The sequence below is a fragment of the Oreochromis niloticus genome, linkage group LG17 (genome assembly GCF_001858045.2).
Source record: "Oreochromis niloticus isolate F11D_XX linkage group LG17, O_niloticus_UMD_NMBU, whole genome shotgun sequence".
Taxonomy (NCBI): Eukaryota; Metazoa; Chordata; class Actinopteri; order Cichliformes; family Cichlidae; genus Oreochromis; species Oreochromis niloticus.
In genome coordinates, this window is record NC_031981.2 from 30457117 (window position 1) to 30482824 (window position 25708).

The 25708-nt window shown below is 42.5% G+C and overlaps 1 protein-coding gene and 1 long non-coding RNA gene across 10 annotated transcripts in view; both read left to right on the top strand.

Moving 5' to 3' along the window:
• The window catches only part of LOC102077325 (uncharacterized), a 176126-nt gene that overhangs the window by 116755 nt on the left and 33663 nt on the right, over positions 1 to 25708 (top strand). For 4 of the 9 annotated variants that reach the window (XR_003214583.1, XR_003214584.1, XR_003214579.1 and 1 more), the window contains one exon: positions 13235 to 13549. The exons of 2 other annotated variants lie outside the window; for them this stretch is intronic. This is a non-coding gene — a long non-coding RNA (uncharacterized LOC102077325). Of the gene's footprint in view, positions 1 to 13234; positions 13550 to 19665; positions 19720 to 21696; positions 21869 to 25708 lie in introns of those variants that run through there. 3 more of the 9 variants (XR_003214581.1, XR_003214582.1, XR_002056699.2) reach the window with 2 other exon arrangements.
• On the top strand, positions 16199 to 19411 carry sox2 (SRY-box transcription factor 2). The gene is given in 2 exon segments (XM_003457353.4): positions 16199 to 17850; positions 17853 to 19411. Coding segments are annotated over 2 exon segments (966 nt in total). The 5' UTR covers positions 16199 to 17339; the 3' UTR covers positions 18308 to 19411.

Consider the following 25708-nt stretch of genomic DNA (forward strand, 5'->3'; position numbering starts at 1 on the left):
GTTAAAAAAACCTTTGATTTGACATCTTTAAGTTGCAATTTTTTTTCAGATTGATTGCTTTATGTTTCTTATGTCATTAGTGTTTGTTACTTTATGTCTCCATGAGGACAAAGGATCACTTTTTTGAGTGTAAGTAAATGGTTCCTCGACTGTTGTTTCCAGCCTTGGTATTAGTGTCATGGTCTTTATGTCATTTCTTTAATAAAGACCAGGCTAATTTATCGTGGGCTCGGTTTTAAAATGGTGTGCAGGTGGAGACGGGAAGTCTGAACCTGTCTGTCCGCACAGTCAGTGGTGAGTCTATGGAAGAATCCTTATTCTTTTTATAAGCAGCTGCTAAACAGACAGGAAAAGATCTGGAAGAGAACAAACTTTCGATATTGACGTGTGTGTGTGTGTGTGTGTGTGTGTGTGTGTGGTGTGTGTGTGTGTGTGTGTGTGTGTGTGTGTGAGGGGACTATTAGTTTGTCAAGCTGCGTCGTGCCGTAAAGAAGACACCTCCCTGTGAGCACTGACTGCCGTGTCCCACACCTGATAGGTGGCGAAGAAGTACCACATTGTGTTTTTGTTTCTTTTGTTTTTCTATATTTAATACCAGATTATTCTGTGTTTTCCGTTTTTGTCATTTGCAAATTAGAGCCGCAGTGATAAGCTGATTAACTGATTGGTAGATGAACAGAAATCATTTTGTGCAAAAATACACAACGAGAGCGAGAGAGAGAATTAGCTGTCTTTTCATGTCCTTTCAACACGGGTGGATTTAGGACTTCTTCTTATTGTCATTTGCTGATGTTTCTTTGTTTTTGAGGACAATCTGCCAAATCCATCAATGAATAAATCGAGAAAATAAACCCAAGAGCAAACACTTTTGAGCAAGATCAGTAGCTGCCGCTACAAGTGCGCACTATAGATGACAACGAAGTGATTATTGTGTTCAAGAGTGCTAAATGTCATCAGAAGAGAGCAAATTAAATAAACATTACCACGCATGTTCTTCCTCTTCCTCTTATTAACCTTTGTTTAACCTTGCATGTGTTTGTGTGTGTGTGTGTTTGAGTGTGTACCCATACGTGTCACATATACCAGTGTGTAAGTAAAGGCCAGGGGAATGTCCTGGTATGTGACCAACATCGGTCCATTCCCTCGCTCACCATCCAAGTCAATCACAGAGCTCTGATCCTGCCATGCTCATCCACAAACCTGGATAAACATCAAAACTCTCCTCTCCACTCGGTCTCTGTCTCTCTCCTCACCTCTCTCACTCTCTGCTAATCAGATGCCAGGCTCAGTCACTTTGTCAGAAGACATGCCAACATACTCTCAGTGTGGACCGCTGCTATCTCTGTGTGTTTGTGCCAGGCTTAAATCTTCCTGATTCTCCTGTTGCCTTGACGCCTCTCTACCCTGGTGACCATGGCTTACCCCCCACCACACACACACAAATAGCAGTCAGTAAGCGTGAGCATAAACGTGTGTGTTTTGCACGTTTTACAGCATCCAGCAGTTACTGTGTGTTTGTTTTTTAAGGGAATGCTTCAGTTAGATTTCCAAATGTGTCAATGTGCAGTCAGACTGAAAACAAGGTATAAGATAAGTTGAAGATAGCAAGTTATAGTAAGTAATATGTCCATGAATTAGAAAGCTTATCGGACAACAGCGAGAGACAGCATCAGTTAAAAAGGAATATAAGGCATGAAAGTATTCAGCTGTCTTAAATTCAATGTCTTTAGTTTGTTTCCACCATAAATTTAAACCATCCCCTAAAATCTTTCATCACCCTGAAGATGAGGATGACAAACAAGGTGTTGCTAGCTGGCCTGCTCATTAAGCTTCATCTGTAGTGCTGCAGTAAATATTAAATAATAATTACTTTGAATGAAACATAGAACGGAAAGAAGACTTCAGAGTGGCTGTACACATGTAATGTCAGAGCTGTGAAAATATGAAAAACGTGCAGTAGATGGACTGCTCCATCTACACTTTAAACCTACGGGATCCTTTCAGCCATACAAACCAGTGCTCCGAAGCTCCCAGCACACACTTTTTGTGCTGAAGTTTATGACAGAGGAGGTTTGGAGCTCTGTGGCTATCGTGCAGTTATGCAGTCAGCAGGTTCCTAATCATTCTTTCACAAATGCTTGTAACGGTGAACTGCATGGCCAGGTGCTTATTGTTACACACCAATGACGATGAGAATAAAAACACTTGAACTCAAAGATTAAAAGTGTGGCCCACTTTTGTGCACGTGTAGCATCTATCTGCACTGTCGAAATGTTATCCACTGTATTAGAATAATGAGCATGCCAAGTGCAATTAAAGCCTAAAACATTCAGTTTTTACAGAGATGTAATCCTTGTGCTAACCAATATACTGAGTTTACACTGCATATTAAAATCAAGCCATTACTGCCAGTTGTTGAGGTCTGTGTTGCTGTGACATGCAGTTTGCAGTTATTGTCTGGGGTATAGGGATATTGGAGAGTAACTATACAGCAAGTATTATGGGTGTTTGTGCCTTGTTGCATCCTTCCAAGTCACACTGGGAGAGTTTCTAAATTAAAGCGTGGATTAGAGTCTCTTATTTTGAAAATTGATATGCCATTCTTGCATCTGATTTTCTGCCATGCAGCCATGCCCAGTATATTTCAGGAGGTTAGTCTATGGAAAGGGGAAGATGCAAGGCCTTTAAAATAATAATTATGCCTGGCATTTAAAGCCGTGTGGCCACAAACTTGGGGTGATGGCATATTGTTCAAATCAGCACATTTGGACAGTGTTTGAACAATGTTCACTGTTCATTTTGAGCTGAATGAAAGCACATTTCTTTGCTGTTAAATTTTATTTAATATGGTTTTAAAACTCTCAAACTTATCTTGAAAATATATTGTGAAAGCCTGAAACAAGGGTCAGTCCATAAATAGGACCCATAAACAGAAATAGAAAGGTTCATATTGCAAACATAGAATAGGGTAAAAAAAACAGGCCCAAAATCTCTAAAGAGATTCAGCATATTTTACTGAACTAATATTAAAATTAAACAGCAAACAATTGGTGTAGCAACAGTGCAAAAACAGAATCTTAGGTTAGAACAATGAAAGCTTCATATAGCCTTGAACATATACATATGATCGAGGCTATGCATGAAAATTGTCAGAGAAGCTGTAGTCATGTCCTTTGTCGTACTTTCTAAATACTTCACAGTATTTGAGGTCAACACTTGAGACCAAGTGGCTCAGCGTGTGACCGAGGAACAAAAGTGAAGTGTCAACAGTCAGTGTCCTCACATGTATAGAAATACAAATACGTGTATGTATCTCCATGAGTGTGTGTGCGTGCAGGCACGTGTGAAGGTATCATCCCGGCTCGGTAGCAGCTAGCTACCGGCTAAATGACTCTCCACACTTCATTAGCAGAGATGAGGTGAGCTGCTCATCTCCTCATTGTTAGCTAGCGCTAAGCTGCAGTAATCCCAAACAAAGGGCCAGGGCCTCGCAGCAGCCGGCGTGGATTAGAGAGATTCATTCTCATTCAAATTGGCCTGTAAACAAAACCAGCGGTGGCTGGGAGTGAGATGAGAGTGGAGAGAGGAGAGAGATGAGTGTATGATGTAGTGAGCGTGAAGCATCTTATATGTATACATCTGTAATATAGCTGCAGTTTGTGTGTGTGTGCGATATTACAGAGGAATCTGTATTTTGTGTCTGTGAATATTTCAGTGTACAAAAGAGGCCAAGAAATTGTTGGAGTTTGAACTGGAGCCCATTGTGCATGCAAAGTGTGGAGAGCTTATTTTCTCAGTTGCCTTGACTGGTGTTCTTGCCATGCACTCATGTTGATTTGTACAGGTGAGGGAATGTCGATATGAGACGTTTGAAGTTAAGCCAATACACAGGAAGTCGGTGGTATTTCCGGTCTGTTCCCAAAAGCAATCATAAATCAGATTTAAACCAAGAGCATAGGGAAATTTCAATAATGGTGAGTGGTCTTATAGCACCTTTTACACTTCTCAGTATAACAGAGTGCTTAGCTGTATTTGTCACACACTCACCATGTGAGGTCTCTGCTGTTGTCGGCCTTACTTTCCTCCTTTGCCTGAGCCTAATAACACACAGTGTGTATTTTTTGCCTACTGCCCAATAAACTTCAGATTGCAATCGTCATTTGAGATGTGGCTCCACTTTTGGCTGGTTGGTGCAACCTACACCTTTAGCATTTTAGCATGAAGATGTCATGGACATTTTGACACATGGAGACAGACCAGGATTCATCTCTTTTCCCGACAGCCCCTCGTTGAGTTTTATAATGCACAAAACATAATCTCAGTGTTTGTTTAAGAGTGGTGTCATTGACATATATGCACTGAATTTACTGATATTAGAGCTTATATCAGTATGTATTGTACCTGCTTTAGTGTGACTGGGTTTTCTGTTAACTTCAATCCTCTGGCTCTCCATGAGGCTCTAAAACAGATTCCTATGATTTTATTTTCAGCTCTTTTCAGCATGCTGAAGTACATTTTTAACTGCAACTCAAACCATGGGAGTTGTCCTTTCACTCGGCCTGCTAATCTGACTTGATCACTAATAATCGTCAATCAGCTCAGTGAATAAGTTATTTCAAAGTAAAGAGTTCTTCCTCTGGCTTGATCCGTGACTGATGTTTGGGTTAGATTATCATTTAGCTTAATGGTGAACTGCAGTCCCACCAGACGCCCTGACATATCAGATCAGTTGCATTTCCCGACACACGTCAATTTTTGCAAACGCCAATTTTGGTTGGGTTTGATCATTATTAGCTGTCAATCAAGCAAACGAGTTCGTTATTATAAAATCATCATTTTAATATGATGCCAGTAACTGTGAATATCTTACTTCACTTTTTTCTCAAGCATTTGAATTTGATGCTTCTAATTTATGATATCGGTCATGTAGTCCTGTAATTCAAATGACGTTTGAGCATTTGTAACCAGCTGTTGTGGTTTGTTTAACATGATGAAGCCTTTAAGTTGTGCAAGTTAGCAATAAAAACATTATGAAAACTATCCAAAAACACTAAATGAGCTAAAATGCCATTTTAATCATCATCCAGATAATTTGTAGTGGTGACAGCATTCACTTGTACAGCCAGGCAAATGTCATGTTTAATCTGAAATCTAACCCTGTTTGGGTTTGTCATTCCTACACAGTGACATTTAACTGCTGGTTTAATTGGAGTTTTTATGTCATGTTGATCTCAGTATGTAGAGAAGTACTCCACAGATAGCTTGTTCTAAATTCAGAGTGGTGTTGGTTTTTGTCAGGTCAGGCCTTCCCCTGCACACAGATGCTTCTTTAATTCAGGAAAAGATGAACCACGGCAATTAAAAAGAACACAAAGAAGTCTTAGATTATTCTTGTCTTATTTTGCTGTTTTGTCACTGTTACTTTTTTTGAAAGGCTATGTATAACTCAAGTAACATGTCAGTCATATATATGTACATATATATATATGTGCATTATATATTGTGCTCCTTGGTGCAGACTGATTGCAACGTGATGAAAATCTCTGCTTTTAGTTAGACAGCAAATATTTGCAAAGCTTCGTCACTCTGTCTGAGAGTGATTGCCGTCACTCCAAGTCTAACCACGATTGTTTGGAGACAGGTTCCCTCACTACATGGCGACCTGTGCAATCTCCTTGCAAATAAAAGTGGTCACCCAGAGGTTGAGCATGCAACACCCTCAACCCCTGGGAGACTCGTTGGCCACTATTTCAATCAATGTCAGGGAACAACTAAATTAAATGCAATCACTTTTTTTTTTTTACAAGAAGGTGGCAGTCTTATTTTAACATTGGTGTGATTGAGCCTTAACTCGTGTTGAAGAACAAGAAAGAAACTTACAGAGGGGAAATGGTGGACAGTGGGAAGAAAGCTAAAAAACTGGACCGACACATTATTAAAATGGATTAGTAATGATAGCTCACACCAAAGTCCTTTTAGAGGCAAAACTCACAACTTTGTCACCAGCTTTGGAAATCCTGGGCTCATTTGAGCAGTTATCCAGTTGTTAAGTGATGATGTAAGAACCCTGCTTCCAGGTCCAAATTACACTGTTTTTATTAAGGTTGTGTTTTTAACATGTTTTAATGCTTTTGTATCTTGTTCTATTTAATCTGAACAAAAAGTCAGTGATCACTGTCGGCCTCTCTCGGTTTTTATTACCACTATTCATAGACAGCATGTTTTAAAGCTCAGTTTTTAAAACCTTACGGTGTAACTACAGCCCAGCCCATGCAGCAGTATATTAATGACTAACCTCGTATTGTGGAAGGATTATCTCACTTGTTCTCCCGATTGAAATTCGGTCCGTTTACAGCATCCTACCATGCAAATGCATTTGTCCCTAACCATCGGGAAGCCACATGTGGGTGGGAAAAAGTTAGTGTTCATCCTCCAGCTTCACTGTGCTAATGTGTTTACATTATGCTAACCATCAGTGTTGCCAACTCCTCAGTAAGGAAAATCGCTATTGGTTGTCCTAAAAGTTGCTAGAAGTCGCTAAATGACGTCATCGCCTACTTTGCATAATTGGTCATGCTAATGTAATTGTAACCTATGTTGCTGGAGAGAGAAATAACATCGTGGAAGAGACATAAATTGAGTAAAAAACGTCCTAAATGCATTTAGAGTTTATTTAGAACTACAAATTAAATTTCTTTTAGCAATTATTGTTTTTTTAATGTCACAATTACAACCCTGCTCCTTCACCCGGGCTTGGACCGGCAAAAGTGACCCGAAATAGGCACTCTAGTGGAGTTACTTTGTGTGTGTGTGTGTGTGTGTATAAGTAGTTTTAAACCTTGTGATCCACAAAACAGCATAAGAGTAAAAGAAGAACTGACTGCGTTACAGTCAGTGCAGGAGCAGCGGCTTCGCTCATGCGCGATTCATTTGCAGTTTGGACGCATAGGTGCGAACATCTCCTGGCCTGATAGCAGCTGGGGGAGGACTATCCTCCACCCGTGAGCGCTTTGGAACGGGCGAGGTGCCCACGGCAGCACCCGCAGCTTGTTGAGAGTAAAAGCGATACGCGCTTTCACGTCAAAAAGTCGTCATAAATAAGTCTCCAATAACACCAGAAAAAGTCGCCAGATTTGTCGCTAGTCGCTTTTTAGAAAAAAAGTCGCTAAGGGGGTTTGAAAACTCGCTAAATATAGCGACAAAGTCGCTAAGTTGGCAACACTGCTAACCATAGCAGTGGAGCTAGCAACGTCGTAGCACATCATTATATACCAGCTAGTCCAACTTCAGCAACCCTACAAACGTCACTGCTGTTTAGTTTTCTGTCTGCATTCATGTCGAAAATGATATCAGAGCTGTATGTTTTAATTTTTCAGAAATCCTTCAGTCAGAACATGGAATATCATCTTTAGATGGAAAGTAGCAAGCTAACTCCCTGCTAACTTCAAACTAAAACTGATCATTTTATTAAAGATTAAATTTTTAGACAGTTTATAACTCACCGTGATGCCGCAGTGTTTGTTTGACTCTGGGACCAGAAGCGGAGTTTGGATGTTGACTTAATGATTTCAGGCTTAAAGACTGGATTGAGTAGTTAAGTGTCATCTAAATGAACTCTAATAATGCCGGTAACTAGGGCATGGAAACTGTATGGACTCACCCATCTGTACAGTTTAGAAATTGTGACTTAAGTACAAAACAAGGTTTAAGAAACTTTTTTAACTGAAAGTTGACTTTTGAATATCATTTTTGCTATGTAAGAATTCTCCAACAGGTATTATAATTCAGGTTTTTGTGAGTGTTTCCCTCGTATATTGAAACCATTTCTATGTTTTGCCTTCTTAGGGGTGTTTGTAATTTCTTCACTGAAGTATTGTAATATAGCATAGACGATTGTTTTTCAGTGCATAGTTATTGCAGAATCATTGTCATGTCATGTCATGCACTCTGTCATTATCACCTCCATTTTCTCGATTAGCTTCTTGGCCATAGTTGGAACAACATTTCCACCCTTTTCTACATCAGTGAAAGAGCCAGTGGGAGGTGAAAAATGAGCATAGTGGTTTTGTTCAGAACAGTGATAATCATATAGGATAGTCTGTGACTGTAGAGAAACAAAACATGGTCAGAATGAATAAACAGCAACGTTTCAGAAGTGAGTTTACAGCTGTACAAACTTGAGGCTAAGCTCAGCCTGCACAGCAGTGATTAGTGTTAATGCTAACACTGGTATGCTAATATGTTAGAATGCGTAACTTATTCTAATAGCTTTGTTGCATTTTTAATTAGCTCCAAACAACCAGAGACTTAACATAAAGTCATTGGTTTGTACTGGTAGATCATGGCTTTAAGAATCTAACTAGTGTTTTGGTTATCTTGTTTGACATCTGTTGCAAAGTGTTTATTTATGTAAGAATATTTACTTGTATGCACCCTGTTAAAGAAAAAATCTAAAATGAAGGTATTTGTTAATCAGCGGAGAATTCTAGATTTTAAAAAAAGTCTGTGACTCTCCAAAGTTATTATTATTCTTAGAATAGATATAGTTGTGTGTATTTAAATTTAGTAAAATTAGATGAAAGATATTTCATTCAAAACAGTGAGTGCAAATTTTCTTTCATGGTGGTTTAAGAGGAAGAGTCAGTTAATTACTAAATATCTAGAATACATTGTATGATTTAGAGTTAAGAAGTGATTTCTTGCTACCTCGAAGATATTAGCTGTCCAGCAGTTTGACATGAACTCACTGACCCCAAACCTTTTATGCAGCTACAGAAGGCATTTTAACACCATCTCCATCCAGGTAACAAGGAAACGACGTCCTTCACAGACCTTCCTGATTGGATGCTACCTAGCTCAAAATTTCAACCCACTACCTGAAAAGCTGTTTTTTCAAATTTTTGACTTATTAACTCAAAATTTTGAGTTATGGAAGCCTTTTTTTCCTTTCAGTGGGGGAAACAAGCTTCCACTGAGACTACATTAATGCTGACACAGTCCTCTAACATGAACTATAGCTAAAGAGCGTGGTGGCCTACAAAAGGACGCTCTCTGTGCTTCTGTGTTTAAACAGTTTGTGTTGCATTCTTCATTAATGAGATGCCAGTATATTGTGTTGCTCAGCAAATATCTGACAGCTGTGTCCGTATGTGTTCCTGCCTGCCTCCTGAACAAACAGCTGCAGGACTGACCAGCCACCTCCCTTCTTCTGGCGGTCAGCATTTTAGTATCTTCAAAGCTTTAATCCTCAAACTCCACAGCTTCGTGCCCTGCGCTTCTCAAAGTCCGACCATGTCCACATTGTGGCAGATAACTTTTAAAATGCTGTCCGCATATGGAAATTTATGTCCACTCTAGCATTTTCAGACCTCTTCTTCTTCTTCTTCTTTTTTATTTATTTCTTTTTGAAAAGTTGTCTGTCCACTCTCAAACTTGAAAGCAACATCAAAGCTGGGCATTACATCATGCGGAGGAGCGGGACAGCCACAGGCCGGTTACTCTGCAGAGTCTGCTGCAGAAACCTTCAATCACCTGCTGTTCTCCGGCACCACAGAGGTGGATTTCTCACTCAAAATGCTGTGCAATAGATGAGTGTGGTTCTTTTAAGAGACCCAACTGTAACGTGAGGCTTTGTGACATCGTTAATAAACAAGTGTGGGAGCGCCTTTTTTAGTAACGAGAGAGACGTTTTTTCTAACTCGTCTCTTTTGCTGATTTCACAAAACATAACAATTTAAATGTTTTTAACTGTTTGTTTAGTTAAATTGAGAATGTTGCTATTTTTGGCATGCTTCTTTGTGTCTGGTGATGTCGCCATGGCCGACAGCTCTTTTGCTGAAGTTGCTGAAGCCCTGTCAAATTCTACTTTCAACTTCTTGTGCTTTTTTTTTTCAGTCAATTTCAGGTAAACATGAAAGTGTTAAAATAGCATCATCATATAAAGAGATTTATAGCAAAGGATGCTTAGATTTGCCTTTGAATGTGGCATAAATTGCCTTGCTGATACCTTTTGAGATTATAAGTATCATGGCATGATACTCGATGATGAGAGGCAGGAAGGAGAATGGCTTAAACTGAGAAAAAAAAGACTTGAACTCGTAATACTGAACGTAGTTTAGGTAGTCCTGAAAACATTGTGCAGTGACCCATGATCGTCAAAAAAAAGGGGAAAAAAAAGCCTTCCAGCGATGTTACTATTTCTTCTCAAGGACGAGTGTATTGGTGCTAATGAATGGGTATTTGTGCTGTAATGTTTGTGTTTGTAGCGTGATTGACAGCTGGTTGGCCACGTCTCCTTCATCCAGGGCCTTCCCTTTTCGCTGATTACTGTGTCAGTGTGTCTGCATCACACAGACACAAACACACACATGTTATGCAGACACATGAGGGGCTGGGGGTTGGGGGCAGCACCGTGGTTCTCCCATTAGGCCGAGCTGTAAAAAAACCCCAACAAAACACACACAAACAAAACAGCACCACATACGCGCTCATGCATATTGAAATGCAGGCATGTATGTGTAATATGCATCTGATTGAATGTCTTTGAGAGCATAAATATGTGTCTGTGTGTGGCCGTTTGCTTTGTGTATGTTAATGGTCAGCCTCAAGGTAAAACGCATTAGTATTCAGTGATGATGCTGGTCGTTCTAAAAAGCTCTCATGGTGCCAGTGAACTCTCCCGCTCTCTCTGTCTCTCGCTCTCTCTGGCTCCAGTTTTTCAAACATGCTATCATATTCTCTGGCCCCTGTGGATGGGTTTATAATTAAAAGTGCTCCGGCTTTTCTAATATGAGTGGTATGGCTGTGATTTAGACTACATGGCACAGACTGATCAGATAAAGCCAGAGAGTTGTGCTTCGTTACAGCTAAGCTTATTCACACTGAGAGCGCTGATCCCCTCTCGCTTTCTCTCTGCCATGTTTTCCCCTGTAAATCTTGCTCTTGTGCTTTTGTCTTGTTTTTTTTTCTCTCTTTCTGGATGCTTTTTAGGCCTTTGCTCCTATCGGTCATCACTTTGTTTTTGGTTTTTCTTTTACACCTTTAGGTTAACGTCCGCTTCTTTTTATACCTAAATGTAGATGTAATTCTGTTACGAGCTCAGTGACGGGCAGACAGTGGTTGCGGTACATGCACGCTAGGTGCATTTCAGATTTTCTGATGCTTGAGTTTCTGTCTTTTCAAGCTAAATTCTAGAGGATCGCTTAGCCTGTGTGCAAGTGATTTTACGAGGGCATAAAAATGCTACTGGGTTATTGTTTTCAAATAAAAGACACACAAAATGAAACTAACTCGGCATTTATTTCTTTAAAATAAGAATACAAATGAGTTCATGCAGAACCTGTTGTTAAACAACCCCCCCACCCACCCCCACCCACTTCCCGTCACAGCTGATTGTAGATTCAACAAGCACACTAACTGTGTGCACACATTGTGTTTTTGCTTTGGAGAGAAACTCATTTCGTTCATACAAATGTTAAAAAAAAAAAAAGAAAAAGTTTGAGCTTTTGCTTTTGAAATTGAGGCGTTTGAAGAAGATGGTGCTTGTAGCAAAACAGTCCTGCTTCACAGTGAAAGCAGACTGAGAAAAACTTGAGCTGATGACGGTGCTGACACCAAACTTTCCAAATGCTCTCATCTTGTTTGTTATGATTAACCTTAATGGCATTTTTCTCATCTTATGAACTGATGAATGAATGAACTCTGTCAGGAGGCGTGAGTGAGGCCTTCTTCTTAATCCATTATTCACTGATGTCATTGATAAGTACTGGTGGTGGTGGTAGTGTGTGTGTGTGTGTGTGTGTGTGTGTGTGTGTGTTGGGGGGCTGATTCGGTGAGTTTGAAATGTGATTCTCTCCTTGCATCTCCTTCTCACCTTTTCAGCCCTCTATCCCCCTCATCCCCTCTCTGCCCTTCTCTCCATCCTGTCATTCATGCCCCCTCTCCTCTCCTTTGCAGTCTTCTCCAGCTGCCCCCACCCTCACCCTCCAACCCTGTGTGATAGACAGGGTGTCCTCACCTTGTAACGATCAGTGACATCCAATATGTTTGGCTTGGGGATCATCCCCTGTGTGTCCATTGTGTGTTGTGTTAAACGCTTTATTGATTAGCCTTGAGTTAATTACGAATTACATCAAAACTCTGTGTGTGTGTGTGTGTGTGTGTGTGTGTGTGTGTGTGTGTGTGTGTGTGTGTGTGTGTGGGTGTGTGTGTGCAGGGGGCCTTGCACACTTCTGCAGGATCCATCCTATAGGCCTACAAGCATCTCAACATTACCAAGTTACATGAGTCACCCCCGCCCCTTCTCCCATTAATGCCCATGCATTTATGACATTTCCCTTATAAGCACTTTAAGGCCATGCAATATTATTATTATTTATTTATCTTTGCTCTGTGATTGTGTAGTGAGTGTATTGTATGCACCCCGGACACTTAATTATGTGGAGTCCAGAAGTTGACACACCCTGTGCAAAATCCACAGCAGACCTCTGGAAGCTAATGTATTCTGGATTTAAGCTCCATTTAAAAAAAAAAAAAAAAAAAAGCAACATGCCTGCACCTGACCTGCTCTGCTGCAGCTCTGCAACACAACCCCTCACATCTGACTTCTGCCAGTTATAATCCAGCTAGAATAATAAAATAATAATAATAATAATAATAATAATAATAATAATAATAATAATAGTCTTTGCAATCTGCAACTGCAAGCACTTTTTCCAGCCTTTTTTCCTCTCCTTTTTATCCCGTGTCAGTTTCTCTTTGACATTGCCGTGTACTTTGCAAAAAGAAAAAAAAAAGAAGAAGAAGAAGAAGGAAAAAAAGGAGCGAAAAAAAAATCTTTATCAAATCCCCATTCTGAGGCTTTCAATAAGGCAGGCCATTACCTCACTGGCGCTTTTGTTCGGCCTATACAAGAGAGAACAAAATGGTTATTCAGGAGGACGCTTTAGATTTTTATTGTGGGCTCGCTATTCACAAAGAGCACCGTTATTGTATTAAAAAGAACCATCTGTGGCAGAAACAATGGCTTCAAATTATCTGTGAATACCCAGTGAACAAAATATAAAGCTTTTTCCTGCTCATTATGTGGGCTAAGCTAGGGGGTGGAAGATAGGAGAGGAGAGGCACAGACTTTGCTATAACTGACTTTTGTTGTTCTTGCTTGCATTCTTCTCCTTTTTAAATCGGCCCCCTTTTCACATTGTGTGTCGCCATAAACGGCTTTTTCTTGTTGCAGGGCTAGCGGAGAGGAGACAGCGGAGAGCTCCAGACAGACGACGGGGCTGCACGCCGGGATCTGCACGCCGACAAACGCGCACCGGCTGCCGGGTCGAAAGCGCACGGACTACCAGGTGTTGGTGGTTGGTGGCTCGGGGTCGGGGGGGATACGAACGGAAAGTGCGGGCTGGGTGCCGACGACTGGAGCTCTGCCCCGGACAGGCTGAAGCTCCATCAGCGGTGGGAGAGATAGACACGAAGGAGGCTGAGCGACATGGCAACTTGTTTAATTTCTGCCAATCAAGACGAGAGGAAGACAACTCCCAAACTGGCAGTAAGTTGGAGTGCGGCGGAGTGGAGAAGCCCTGTGCGTGTTGGTGTGTGCGTGTGCGTGTGTGTGTCAGTGTGTGTGTGTATAAAACAGTGTCGAGGAATGACACTGCCTGGAATCATGAGCTTGACTGACTGTCTGTGTTGATGTTGGTCGGTTTGGTTTTCGTGTAGCTCAAAAATCATTTACATTTAACAATTCTTTACATTGATTTAGCTTGATAAAAAAAAAACCATGTTCTAATATTTATTTTAAAAACTCACGAGTATCATAGTATTTGCTTTGAGCTGTGTTCCAAACCAGCCCCGGCTTATTCTTACTTACAGGCTTAATTTACCCGCCTCTATGCTTACTCTATTCGGACCGCCATAAATTTACAGTAAATCCATGTTTACATTTTACTTACATTTCACATTTTCTTACATTTTTTTTTCTTTTTTCATAATTCCTCGATGTCTTTTATGTTTAATGGCATCAGTTCAGTTTTGCAGTGTCTTTAAACTCAATTCAATTTGACATTTTTAGTTCTGTCATTTAAAAAATCAACAGCAAATCGTGTTTAAATATTTAACCTGCTTGATTATATATAGAAAACAATCTCTTCCTGTATTTTGTATTAATTGTGTTATTAATTATGGTGAAGGGCTCGATTCCGTTTAGATTTTTTCTTGTTTGCTTCTTTAGTCCTTATGGCAAAAACAAACAAACAAACAAAAAAACAAGTTTATTTCACCTAAAACAAAAAATGTGGTTTTTATTTTGTTTCACTGTAACGGGAGTAAATCCCTTCATAGATTTTGCCATGTGGTGCATTTGAAAATTGTCACCGGTAAACTCATGTGATCACTGAGATCCTCTGTAAGGATTCTGACAGGAGATAGTTGAATCATTTTCCACTCATACTTGTTGTTTTTAAAAATACTCTTGCAGAGATCATATCACCTAAATTGGTGCAACCACATAAACAGTATTTTTAGCGTCACAGCTCGCTGCGCGTTTGCCGTTTTTCACCCCAAACCTGGTGAATATAACATGGGGGCTTACAAGTGGTCCGAGGGAGCCGCCCCACTGGTTTCTCCCCTTTTTTTTTTTCTTTTTTTTTTTTTGTTAAACAAATTCAGGATGATTGCGGATGCATGGGGCCATTCCCGACTGGCTGGGGCCTGCTTTCAGAGAGCCGCAGAGCCCCGCTGTTCCTTTATTATCATAAGCAGATTAGAGGTAGGGGGAACACACTCAGATGCAGATAGCAGCCGAGCGGCCCATTTCAACCTTACATTAGAATGGACCGAGCTGCATGTGTCGCCTCTCGCAGCCTATTAAGCACAAGATGAATCTTATGTAAGGTTGCCGGGGGCCGGCATAATGAGTGCACGAGGGAAGGGGTGGGTGCGTGGGGGATACGCTCCTCTATTTATTATCAAATGATTAAAAACAAAAACAACAGAAAAATCGTCATAATAAGGCCCGATAGGTTCTCTGTCAGTTAGGATTTCATCTGGTTGAAACGGAATTCTTTCAGGTGTCTGGACTTAATCTGTCTTTAATTATCGTGACTCTCTGGCTTAGAGATCCAGGCCAGGAGATGTGTGACAGGTGACTCGGGTTTTTCGGAGCTTTTTTATTACAATATATTTATTATATATTTATTTTGTCTAAGGGCGGATTTTGTAATAAAAAAAAATACTGACGTTTTTAGACTCTTCTTCTTTTTTAAGCATTTCCTAGGCATTGAACTGAACTTCTAACTCATCCTCTACTCCCCTCAAGTTTTGCAGTCGCGTGTAGCTCCCGTATTCTCCACTAGGCGGCACTGGTGTCACGCAGCACAGAGGCTTTGGGCACCTCAAATGCAGTTTGAGCGGGGGGAGAAAGAACTAAAACAAGTGAAACTAACACTTCCAGCACAGACCCCTCCCCACAACAAAAACTTTTTTCCTCCTAGAGACTCTAAAGCCTGATAGTTTCGCACTCTACGGCGTGTGTTTCCCTTCACAGTAATCTCGGCCTGCTTCGGTTTGATCTGGCCTGAGGTGAAGCAGGTGGAGGCCGCTCTTTCCTCTCTCTCTCCCCCTGTCTCTCTCTCACACACTCACACGCACACACACACACACACACTCACTTTATTTGGCTGACACGCTCGTTCGGGCTCACTGAATGAGCTGCGCCTTTTGTGCAAACACACTTTATCTTAAAATATTCCTCACCTTTATTTCTCCCCCTCCTCGCGTCCCCCGGTAAGGCCTTACTTCGCCCTCTCTCTCTCTCTCTCTTGCTCTCTCTTACACACACACTACAAAGCCCTAACAACAACAGCAGCACTCGCAGTGGAAGTGACGTGGAGTAGGGTCTTTGTCCGGACAGATGTAGCGACAACATCCCAAACAAAAAAGCGCTTATTTGTGCTGAGATGAGCCCGTCTGCCTTCTGTGTGTTGGCATTCAACTTCACTAAAAGGGACAAAAAGGGGGGGAAACATCTTGGATTACCTTTCCTCTTTTCAACGCTAAAAACCAGCTCATAACCCCCCCAGCCCTCCCTCCTTTATACGCACACACACACACTCACAAACACACACGCACGCACACAGTCACACACACAGTCATTCAATGCTTTGAGTTAACTAACAAAGTTTATTTAAGTGTTATTGTGCTTTTATTCTGATGGATGTGGGTGGTGGTGTTGGTGGGCGATTGTTGTAAGCGGAGGGGAATCAGTGACTTTTCGATTTTGGGGACGAGGGGTTAGCTCCCGCAGGCTGTGGCTTGTGTCGGAAACAAAACGCTGTCTCCACCTTTAGGGACAGATGATGCTGAATGGGTTTGATCGTTGCGCATGTGCGTTTGACTCCCAGCTGTGGATTTGTTGTTAGAAGCAAAGTCTACAGACTCTAAAAATCATTTCCTGAACGTTTATACTGTCACTTATTCTGTTTAGTTTTTTATCCAACTTTAACTTTCTGTGTGGGTCTAAAAGTTTGCAAGCAGCCACTTTCTCGCTTCTGCATCACGCTCTCTCTCAGTATGAAGTGTGGAAATAATCATCAAGTGCTCCCATTAACATGTTCCCACAGAAAAATCCCCATCAGCCTGGAAATAGTAAATATGTACTTGGTATTGGCTCATATGGGCACCCTGTGTATGTGTGTGTGTGTGTGGCTCTCTCTGTGTGTGTCGGGGGCAGGCAGACTCCGCCCCTTTATGCTAATTAAGGTCTCCCATTGGCGTGTCGCTGGGAAAAAGGCCGGCTCTGATTGGCCAAGTCGAACCCATTTATACGCTGACAGCCCCCGGTCGCATGAATGGTTGTCTATTAACTTGTTTCACAAACTATCCGGAGTTGTCACGGCTCGGCTCGGGCGGACAGAGGCGAAAAAGTGCGGGTTTGTTGACGCTCGTTTTCGGAGAAGCGACGGGAGAAGTTTTGTGGACACAACATTAGCGGGGAGCTGTTTTGGAAGAAGGCTCTCTCTCTGCGCGCTGAGAGGGAGAGAGAGGAAAAGAGAGCGAGTGTCTGTGTGTGTGTGCGTGAGCCTGTGTGTGCGTGTCTCTGTGTGTGTGCGTGTGTGTGTGTATATGTGTGTATGTGTGTGTGTGTGGAGAGAAGCGGCTTGATGCTTGTTGTTTTTGTCCAGAGAAAAGTTGCATAGAAAAATCCCGGCAGGTAACTTTTCGCTGCAGCCCTGCGCTCTCCTCACTGTCCGCTCCTCTGGCTGCTGGAGTTTTTCTCTTGGCTTCTTTGTTTTTTGACATTTTTTTTTTCTGGGATTCAACTTTTTTGAAATCTGTTCCCGATGTATAACATGATGGAGACTGAACTGAAGCCCCCAGCTCCCCAGACCAACACGGGGGGCACGGGCAACACCAACACGTCCGGCACCGGCAACAACCAGAAAAACAGCCCCGAGCGGGTCAAGAGACCCATGAACGCCTTCATGGTGTGGTCCCGGGGACAGAGGAGGAAGATGGCGCAAGAAAACCCCAAAATGCACAACTCGGAGATAAGCAAGAGGCTGGGCGCAGAGTGGAAACTCCTGTCGGAGAGCGAGAAAAGACCCTTCATCGACGAAGCCAAGAGACTGCGGGCCCTGCACATGAAGGAGCACCCGGATTACAAATACCGGCCCCGGCGGAAAACCAAGACCCTCATGAAGAAGGACAAGTACACCTTGCCCGGTGGGCTGCTGGCTCCGGGAGGCAACGGGATGGGGACCGGGGTCGGTGTCGGGGTCGGGGCCGGGCTGGGCGGCGGAGTGAACCAGCGCATGGACAGCTACGCCGCGCACATGAACGGCTGGACGAACGGGGCTACGGCATGATGCAGGACCAGCTGGGTTACCAGCACCCGGGGCTGAACGCGCACAACCCGAGCCAGATGCAGTCCATGCACCGCTACGACATGAGCGCCCTGCAGTACAACTCCATGACTAGCTCCCAGAGCTACATGAACGGCTCCCCGACATACTCCATGTCCTACTCCCAGCAAACCACGCCGGGGATGACCGCCCTGGGCTCCATGGGGCCCTCCTCGGTGGTGAAGTCCGAGTCGAGCAGCTCCAGCCCGCCCGTCGTCACCTCGTCATCCCACCGGGCCGCCCCGGGCTGCCAAAGCGGCGATCTGAGAGACATGATCAGCATGTACCTGCCCGGGGCGGAGGTCAGCGAACCGACCGCCCAGACCAGGCTACACATGTCCGGGCACTACCAGAGCACCGTGCCCGGGACGACGATCAACGGCACGCTGCCGTTAACACACATGTAAGAGACATGAAAGCGAAAAAGAGAAGGAGAGAGAGAGAAAGAACTTTTATAAGAGAAACTGTGGACTACTTAACGTTGGACTATTTTTGTACAGAAAAATTTCGGGGTGGGAAAAGTTGTATAGAAGTCTCCAAGAAAAAGAAAAAAGGGACACACGACTCTTTTTATTTTGTCTTTTTTTGTCTCACATTTTATTCTAAGGAAGCTCTAGAGGGACGGTAGGAGATCCCCCACCACCGCCACAGCCACCATCCCCACCCCCCTTTCACTGACGGATGAAGTTTGGAAGACTATAGAAAGTGGGAGTCGCAATCAAAAAAATGTTTTATTATTGCAATCACCCTTTTGTACAGTATTTATCAAAGAAACATTACAATCAGACGAAAATTGTTTGTTAAACTGCAAAAGGTTGCATATTTCTTTTTCTATTTCTCTTTTTTTCTTCGATTTGTTTCATTTTTTCCTGTTTTATATAAAGCAACGCCAGTTCTGCAGATAAAAATATTAAAAAAAACAAAAAAAGTGAAAGATAGCAGAGCTGAAATTCTTATGGGAGCTCATTTAACACTTCACAACACTGGAAAGAAAAAGGGGACATGAAACGAAGCAGGTAAAACTGCTCTTTTTTGTTGTTGTTGTTGTTGTTGTTTTCATTTTTAAAGGCAGCATTACTAAACATTTTATTTCTTGGAAAAAAAATTATATATATATTAAAAAAAACGACGCCTTTTTTGTTTTTTTTTCCTCTCATGCAGCTTAAAATATAGGTTCTTAATTTATATTTCCGTCTCCCACTTTTCATCTGTTAGAGGTATATGACGCTTGTACTTTTTTTTTTTTTTTTCTAATTGATTTGTACAATTTCTGTATATTTCCTGTGATATTTTAAGTTTTTATTTCAAGAAGAAGAAAAATTGTTTTGGTTTTTTTTTCATTCCCGTAGTTGTATTTTAAGAATTGTGGCCTGTACGCAGAACAGCCAACCACTCCATGTATATATACCGGAACTAATACCATCCTTATAACAGTTACAATTTCAGCTGAGTATATATTTTTTTTTCAATATGCAGTTTGAAATGAATAAATTTTGGAAATTTGGATACTTCAAATTGTTTGAGTTTTGATTTGATTTCTCACTGGGTTTTCTTTATGTTGTTGTTGTTGTTGTTGTGTGCCAGGCAGTCATCACATGTTGAGTTGTCATCTGTCTTCTTCGTCTTCTTTTAAATGTGTACTGTAAATTCAGTCATTCTTTAGTATTCTACTGAGTGCTTACAGAGTACAGCTTTGGGGCGACATGCCTCCTTTAAAGTCCACAAATAACTGTGCGTCGTGGTTAACCACGTTTCTATTTTCTAGTTCCTGCGGATGGCCACATCAAGCCCAAAGTTTGTTGCTGTTCCTAAAGTGGGGAAATCCACAAAATACCCATCATCCCCAGGTATAGACTGTCATTTCTCCTCTTTTATAATTATTGCTATTAAGAGCCGGTTTACAGTTTGATATTTTTTCTTTCTCTTTTTTAAAATTGAATATACAAACCACAGTTTTTTCCTTTCTTTCTTTTGTACTTCTTGGATTACTGGGCCTTCTTTTGTAAGGCTGATAGATGACTGATCATGCAGGAGCGCTAATGCCAGGCGCAGATCTGATTCCAGGTTATTTTAGATTAGAGAAGAGAATGTGTGTCATCCGTGGATTTTTATTGTCTGCTGACACCGTGTTGCAGTGTTTTTTGTGTTTGTTAAGGAGTATTTTCAGCAGCTTAAATCTTTGAGTTCAGGCTTTATTTCCTCTCGTTCATTGAGTTTATCCAATAATAATGATAATACTAATGATAATAATAATAACAGCAATAATATCTGTTAGTTTTGGAAGCTGTGTTCCTCTCACTCCTTTCAAAACACGGAGCTGGCTTATCAGGCTGAAATGGCCAATTAGTTGGAAATTGAAGGTGGAGCCCTCTTGAAGGGAGCCTGGCCGGGATGCTTTTTCCTCGGCCGTGTAATAGCTCCACGCCGATACTCGAGTGTGGCCATTTTAATTTAATGTTTAATCAAACGGGCCCTGCTGTTTCCCGTTAACCCCGCTTCTCATGGTTCAAGCTCTCCGGTGACTCGCTGCACACCACCACCACCATCCACCCTTATCCACCCTCATCCACCCTCCGCCTTAATAAACAAAAACAAAAAACAAAAGAACAAACGCATACAGAACCGACTCCAAAATAATCCACCCATGCATCTTTCTGCCAACCAGGCGGATTCCCCCCAATCATAATAATAATAATAATAATAATAATCCTTATGATGAGCTAACAGCTCGCCCTGAATTTAACTAACGGTTTTAAATCTGTGGGGGGAGTGTGTGTGTGTGTGTGTGTGTGTGCGCGCGCGCGCGCGCGCGTGTGCTCGCGCATTGGGCTGTTGTGTCTTGCAGGCTGTGTCCCGGGGGAGCGGCAGATGAAGAGGCCCCTCGGTATTCATCCGTCCACTTCTCCATCTCCCTCCCTCCCTCTGTCGCTTCCTCCTAATCGGACCTTGGGCAGGTCAGGGGATCGTTGGGAGTCCCATTAATTATTGACGTGAACAGTTGAGTCGGTTGTAATAGCCGAGAGCGCTGGTGATAAACAATTTGTTTTATTTATATATTTATTCCTGCTTTTTAAAAAAAAAAAAAAAAAAAAAAGCAGACGCGTAAAAATCTCCCGTTATGTTACCAGGAGCGCCGTGGGCCCCTGCAGGCCCACAGGGCCCCGCAAAATGATCGTTTTTTTTCCCGGCTGAGCGTGGCACCTTTGATGTGATGGAGGGGAGAAAACTTTATGAAGGCAAATAACACCAAACATGCTCGATGAGCAACTTATATTTTCCGTGGCGTGTCATAAGACCTGTGGCTGACTGGTAAAGACTTCCATATGGACACAGGATGCTTGACCCGAGGCCGTGTGCAGCTTTTATTATATTATTATATTAATGCTCCTATTTTCTATTACTGCCCCACCTACCCAGCCACTTTTTTTGTTTGTAACCCTTCTGTAAATGGTTTGCTCTCTGTGTGAGCGAGGCAGTCACAAACTAGGACACTGTGAATGTTCACTCGGAAAACACTGATATCGCACTATCTCGGTAGAAAAATATTAGCCCCGCATTTAACCCCGCGTGCTTTCCAAAATCTGAGCTGGTCTGAGAGGCTCTGAGCTCCGAGCCCGGCGTTCCTGTTCAAACAGCACAGCTGATAGCGGGAATCAAGTGGCCTGCCTAAAAAGTTACACCCCACATGTGGTGTTATTAGTCCACGGGGACGCTTTGAACGAGTCTCAGTAAAAGTGTTCAGATGTATGTTTGCTGCACTTTACGCAGTCAGGTGTGTTTTGTTTGGCCCGTGTAGGTTGAAGCTGGGAGGCCCGGTTGAGGTGTTCCCCTTCATCCTTTCCTTCACCCATCTACTCCCCCATCCGACCGTTCATCCATCCATCCATCCATCCACCCACCCATCCTTCTGTTCCTCGCGTGCAGAGTCTGGCTGCCCCAGCTCGAGGATATTTGGCCTGCAACAGGTGGTAAGCGCGCGCCTCCTTTTTTTTTTTTTATGCCTCGGGTTAAAAAAAAAAGAAAGAAAAGAAAAGAAATAAGCTCTCAGATGTTATCTGTGATAACCTGGTGTGCGTCTGTGCCCATATCGCGACGTTTTTCGTTACAAAGGTGTTTCTATTAAATGCAATTAAAAATATATACATTAATGACTGTAAAAAATAAAAACTAAAAGCAGCGCAGCTTCTAACAGGACATCAAAGTGGAGCCGAGCAGTTTGAAACCGGCGTGTGTAAACGCTGTGAAGTGAGCTCAGATTAAACTGGCTCAGCGAGGCCTGCTGGAATTTCAATGTAAATAAATGAAGAAACGATGGCTCGAGTCAGACGTGTCATTTATGCTGGACAAAATCCAAATCCCGTGTTTGTTGTTCAGATTATATTATTATTTATTATTTAATTAGGTCAAATGACCCACCTACCAAACGCGCGTGCACACACACGCAAACACAACGAGCTTAGTGGCCTGTAATCCCACGAGAGCCACTTTCCCTTTTCACCACCACGCAGATGATAAGGGGGGTTGGGGGGGCTGACGTCACCGGGACATGAAGCGTCTCAATACCGACTTTTTCATAAAATCGCTGTATGATTTTTTTCTTGCATGTTTTTTACAACATAAAAACACTACCAAGTGTACACTCGCTGGCTTTGAAACCAAACTGTTATTATTATTTTATAATTAATAATAATAATAATTATTGTTATTATTTTAACAAAAGGCAGACACAAGACTAAAAGGGAAACATGTTTAGTAATAAATGAGTTGTGATGAGACGAAACAAATAAACAGCCATGGATCTGTGTGTATTTTTATCATTCTGTCTGTCTGTGTAACTGACGCCATGTTTAAATGTCGCCCGGCCAGAGCGGTCTGCAAAGTAAGCAGCAAACTTAGAGTGTGATGACGATCACGGTTCCCTAAATAAGGGGGAACCCGGCCATCCCCTTGTTCTCGGACCGGGTCCGGGGTACGTGAAAAAAAATTGGACCGCTTCTATAAATAATCCCAAACGCCCTGTTTAGGTCGTTCCTCTCGTGTCGTGTCGTTATTCTGCATCCCTCAAGTCTTTTTTTTTTTTTTAAGGCTGCCAGACATCTCTGCCTTCATCACAGCGCAGAGAAGGGTTGAATAGCAAAACTGTCAGAGCAGAGAGCTGTCGTGTGTTTCAGCTGCCCGTGTGTGTGTGTGTGTGTGTGTGTGTGTGGAGCGCAGAGGGACTGAATGGCAGCCAGTAGCCTGCTGATCCAGCGCAGGTGCAGGGGTTCTCTCTCTCTCTCTCTCTCTCTCTCTCTCGCTACTGCATTGAATAGGACCACACACTGACACAGACCAGCATGCCATCAGCCTCGCGCTGCTCTCGGCCTGCATTCTCAGAGGCTCGAGGCCTCTGCGACAGCCCCACCCACCACCCCTTCTCCTTCACTCCTTCTCCCACCACCTCTCCCCCTCCTCCCCCACCCCCGTCACTCTCGTAGCTCCAGCTCCCGTTTATCATCTCCGCTCATTGATGCTGACAGCTTTATAGAGCGCCGTCATTAAGGACACGCACAGTTTGAAGGGGGATCACGACTCTTTAAGAAAAAGCAAAGCAAAAATCCCCACAACCAAAACACCAGTGTCTCTGTTTCACCGAGCGGTTCCTCAGGTGTCCGTGTTTTTTTTTTTCGTGTCTTCCATCGGTCGTGAACGCGCACGTACAAAACTTTAGAATTCACTCCCGTTTGCAGTAACATTAAAGTTGCTTGATTGTTGTTGTTGTTGTTTTTTTTGGTTTTTTTGCTTTACTTTCTATTGTGCCTAAACTCTTTTTAAGTATCCATCACTAACTGCATGTCATTACGAAATCTGCGTTCCGTGTTCCCGAATGACACTTGTAAAACTCGTGTTTCACACCCACGTGGTTGCATAAAACGTGACGTACTCCTCCGCTCTACTTACTTTGTTACTTTTTTAAGGCCTTTTAGAAATTAGCGCTGCAGGCCTCGCTTGAAGGCCTCTCGGGCTTCCTGAACCTCAGTGGAACAGGATGTAAGGGCTGCAGATCGAATGAATTTTACTGATTAAAGCTGATCATGGAACTGATCATATACGCCTCATTATTCTTCTTGTATAAAAACTCAAGCCAGGAGAAAGAAGGTTGGGAGAGGGATGGATACAGCGGGATGTGAATATTTTTTTCCCCTCTGGCTAAAACAACATAAGGCCCGGCGCAGGCTGCTGTAGCCTGGTAGGAAACCTTTCTTGATGCGCTAAAACGGACCCGAGCTTTGCCACAAAAACGAGTAGAGTCGATAAATTAGAGAGCTCATTAGAGGAAACAAATCTTTACTCTTCACGGGCCACTTAGAATATTTTTCAAAAAGAGTTTCTAAACTCCACACACACACACACACACACACACACACACACACATATATATAATCGAATCGAATTAAATAATTAAGGATAACTTTAATTATTTTAATCTTTGTTTCCTTGCATGCCGGTTTAATGTAGCTCTTCTTTCAGTCTTCATTTCTGTCACACACTCATTAAAAAAATCTAAAAAACAAACAAACAAACAAACAAAAAACATACACACACACACATACAAAATGCAAGTGTCGATATGCACATTGTCTTATAACTAATTCGAGTTAATACAGCCATAATGACAGTATAACGGCATGCTAATTGGCCTTTTCCCTTCACAACAATGCTACCAGATCAGCATCTCTTTATTATTTAATAACGTCAAACGCTTGGCTGGCTGTGCTGGCTGCTGAGCCTGCTGGCTGCTGTTGGGGAGAGGACAATGCAGCTCCAATTCAGGAGTTTCACTCAAGAGCTATATGATCGCTAAAAAAAAAAAAAAAAGAAAGAAAAGAAACGAAAAAAATCAGAGCGATCAGAGGAAAGCCAGAGATTACGCACTGCTAGTGCTGCTGGTGGTGCGCAAAGGTATCTGAATCAAACCAGTGTCCCCCATATTTATGCTTTTTCGTCTCTTTAGAGCAACAGGTGACCGGTGTGGGGTCCGTTCCTGCAGTTACAAGTGAAAGTCGGTCCTTTGTTGTCCGGAAATTAGGAGACCGGCGAGGGCGGGGTGAGCGTGCACTAAACTCTACATATACTAGTTTGTCGAGAAAGTCCACCCAATTTCCGATTAGAAATAAAGAGTGGACATCGCAGGAAGTGATTCAAAGGCAAAAGGGCAGTAACTCAGTCAATAATCTCAATTAAAAAAAATAAATTAAAATAATCCGCATTTTTTTTCTGTACACTTTATAAAACAGAGCGACAATTTCCCGACTCCCACAGCATGTCGTTTGTCTGGAACAACGTGAGCGGGTTTCCAGGCTGACTGCCACCCCAAGGCCGGCTCAGGCAACTCAAGGAGACCCGGAGGGGAGGGGGGGAGGAGAGGGAAAGTGGACGGGTGGGTGTTCTGCTGAGACACAGAAAGGGCCGATCTGTGCTGCAGTGACTGGCTTTTTCTTTCATTATAACCCACCACACCCACCCACCCGACCGACCTCCACCACCACCCCCCGGTGAAAGTTTCGATCCACATGTGTCGCACATTTGATTTGCGACAGCGTCACTTTTCGAATCAGGGCGAATTTGAAACCGAGGTCTCGATTTCTCTGCTCCCAGAGTCAGTCTTTGGATACATTTAGTGTTCGTTATCTACACAGCCGAGAGCATCACAGAAGCTCTCAAGCCCTTTATTAATTGTTCCATATGGAAAGAACCGATGTTTTTAAAGGATTTCTTTCTTTTTTCTTTTTTTTCGGTACTCTTCATTTTCCAAACTGTTAAAAGTC